The following is a 2,224-nucleotide window of genomic DNA, read 5'->3' as shown; positions in this document are numbered from 1 at the left end:
CCTCTTCTTCTTCTTCTCTTCCTACGCCAAAAGGTCGTAATGTTCCTCCTTTTCGCTTCTTTGAGGGCCTGCAACTTCTTAGTTGTATCTCTCAGATGAATCTCGTTGATCGGGATTTGTATTTCTCTTTCATTCCTTGTTTCCTTAGACACATGTCGAGCTTCGAGGTGCGGCATCTCGTTCAGCTCCTCACGGTTTATGAGGCAGCTCAGCTCAGGCCGAGAAGTTTGTATGTCTCGGCGTTTAATCGGATACTTAAGTTATCTTCTTCTTTCTATTCGAACGAATATGCAGATCTCTTGTGTTGTCTAGCTCGGCTCCAGATAGGCAACCCTTCTTTTCTCCAGTCTTTTTGTCTCCAGCTAACAGAGAACATCTCTCAGCTCACCTTTCTAGATGCATGCAGATGTGTGGGAGCGCTAAGAAGCCTAGGAGTAATTAAAGAAGACCTCTTCGTCCTCTTCGATGAGAAACAAGAGAAAGAAGTCTCACTCTTACCTACACAGGAGGTCCTCACGAACTTTCAAAAGGTAGGAAGGGATGAATCTCTTTCGTGGGAAAAAAGAGGAAGACATTCTTGCCTCGGAAAAAGATCTTTTCTTTCTTTCGCTTTGACACGATCTTGCGATGGCTGTATACGTCACCTGGAGACATCTTCACACACGCCACGAGAGACATCTCTCCCATCGAGGTCTTCTCAAATCCCTCCAGAACCATATATGTATGTGTATATGCAGAGGAGGCTATATAGATATGTCCATCATATATTTATATGTCTCTACAGATATGCTGAGGTGTAGATGTGGTGCGCCAGCGGTGTAGTGTGTATGTGTATTTTGTATGGAGGTGTTTGTGTATGAAGTGCAACTGAGGAACTCCTCTGACGTTATGGCTGTCTCATTCCTAGTCTCTCGAGTATACCATGAGCACATACGTGGATCTCCTCTATAAGATATACGTCTCTCTCTATAGCCATATGCTCGTACAGTTTCTGTATCCCGAGAGTGCATGCAACTCTACTTATAGAGACGGCGCATGTTCGAGTCGAGGCGGGACTCTTTGACTCCTAGTAGTAGCAGTAGTCCACAAGGGGGGAGCCTCTCAGTGGACTCGGACACGAGGAAGAGAGCTACTACTACTGCTACTATTACTCTTACTACTACTACTACTTCCCCTTACAGAGTCGATTGAGAGATTGAGCTAGGAGAAGTTTCATAGCTTCAGACGGATCTTCCTCTTTCCGCAGGTGCTCTGTAAATTTATCGATATGTTTTCTCTCTTCTGTATGAAATCGAGACATGTTTCATATAACTGTATGGATGTCAGTGCGTGCATATCTCTGGCTTGGATGCCACCTCGACTTCTATGAGTGGATCCTGACCGCACTTCAGTGCATGCACTCTTTCATTCCTTTTTTGTATTTCTTGGGAGCTCTCCTCAACTTGCTTCCCAATCTTATCACCCTTTCATCGTTCTTCCTCTCCCTCATCTCCTGCCTATCTTTCTCTCCATACATCACCTATTTACAGTCTATATGTATCTAGATGAATATGATATAGATACTACGGAGACAGACCTATATATATACATATAGGTGCTATGTATATACTTATGGAGAGAGGGTTGTTTGTGTATATCATGGAGAGGTGAGGTGCTAGTAGGGATTCTTTGCAGCTCTCGATGAAGCAAGTGTAGAAGACTTCCCTTGCATATGTGATGGGTATTCCAAGTGTCTTTCAGTGTATAACTTCTATTCTTATCTACTTTCGTATCTGTGGAGATATCTACCGTCACTGACAGATGGATCTAGCTAGCTGTTTCTCTGAGAGTGCGACCATTCTCAGACCACTGTTAAGTAGGATTTTCTTCTTTCCGTCTTTTCTTCCTTCCTTCTGTTAGATTCACCGTCTCTTGAAGTATAGCAAACCTCTGCCTCCTCTCTCTACATGTATAGAGGAGAAAACTTTTCTCTCTTCTCACTGGCATAGTCTTTTCCTGAAAGCTAGAGATAGATAGATAGATAGATAGCAACGTGTATAGTTTTTCTTCTTTCTTTGATTCCTGTCTTGAGATTAAAGAAAGATAGATGTATGTCTAAATAGGTTTGTGTGTTGTTTATTTGTAGGTGTTATCTCTTGAGTTTAGCTGGAGGCCGTATGAAGACCTCATCAAGAATGAGTTTCTTAAGGTAAGAAAGAAAGACAGAGTGAGAAAGAAAGACAGA

At 42.7% G+C, this 2,224-nt stretch overlaps 1 protein-coding gene across 1 annotated transcript; it reads left to right on the top strand.

Annotated features, from left to right (window-relative positions):
* Positions 1 to 5: 5 nt before the first annotated feature.
* CSUI_011099 (uncharacterized protein) lies at positions 6 to 2,185 on the top strand (the record flags this gene model as incomplete). The annotated part of the gene is made up of 2 exons (XM_068071200.1): positions 6 to 530; positions 2,126 to 2,185. Coding segments are annotated over exons 1-2 (495 nt in total), but the record flags the coding sequence as incomplete, so codon positions are not given.
* Between the last annotated feature and the right edge of the window lie 39 nt (positions 2,186 to 2,224).

This window comes from Cystoisospora suis (assembly GCF_002600585.1).
Source record: "Cystoisospora suis strain Wien I chromosome Unknown contig_9663, whole genome shotgun sequence".
NCBI classification, from domain to species: domain Eukaryota; phylum Apicomplexa; class Conoidasida; order Eucoccidiorida; family Sarcocystidae; genus Cystoisospora; species Cystoisospora suis.
The sequence above is the reverse complement of the archived record's forward strand: the minus strand, read 5'-3'. Positions and strand labels throughout refer to the sequence as shown.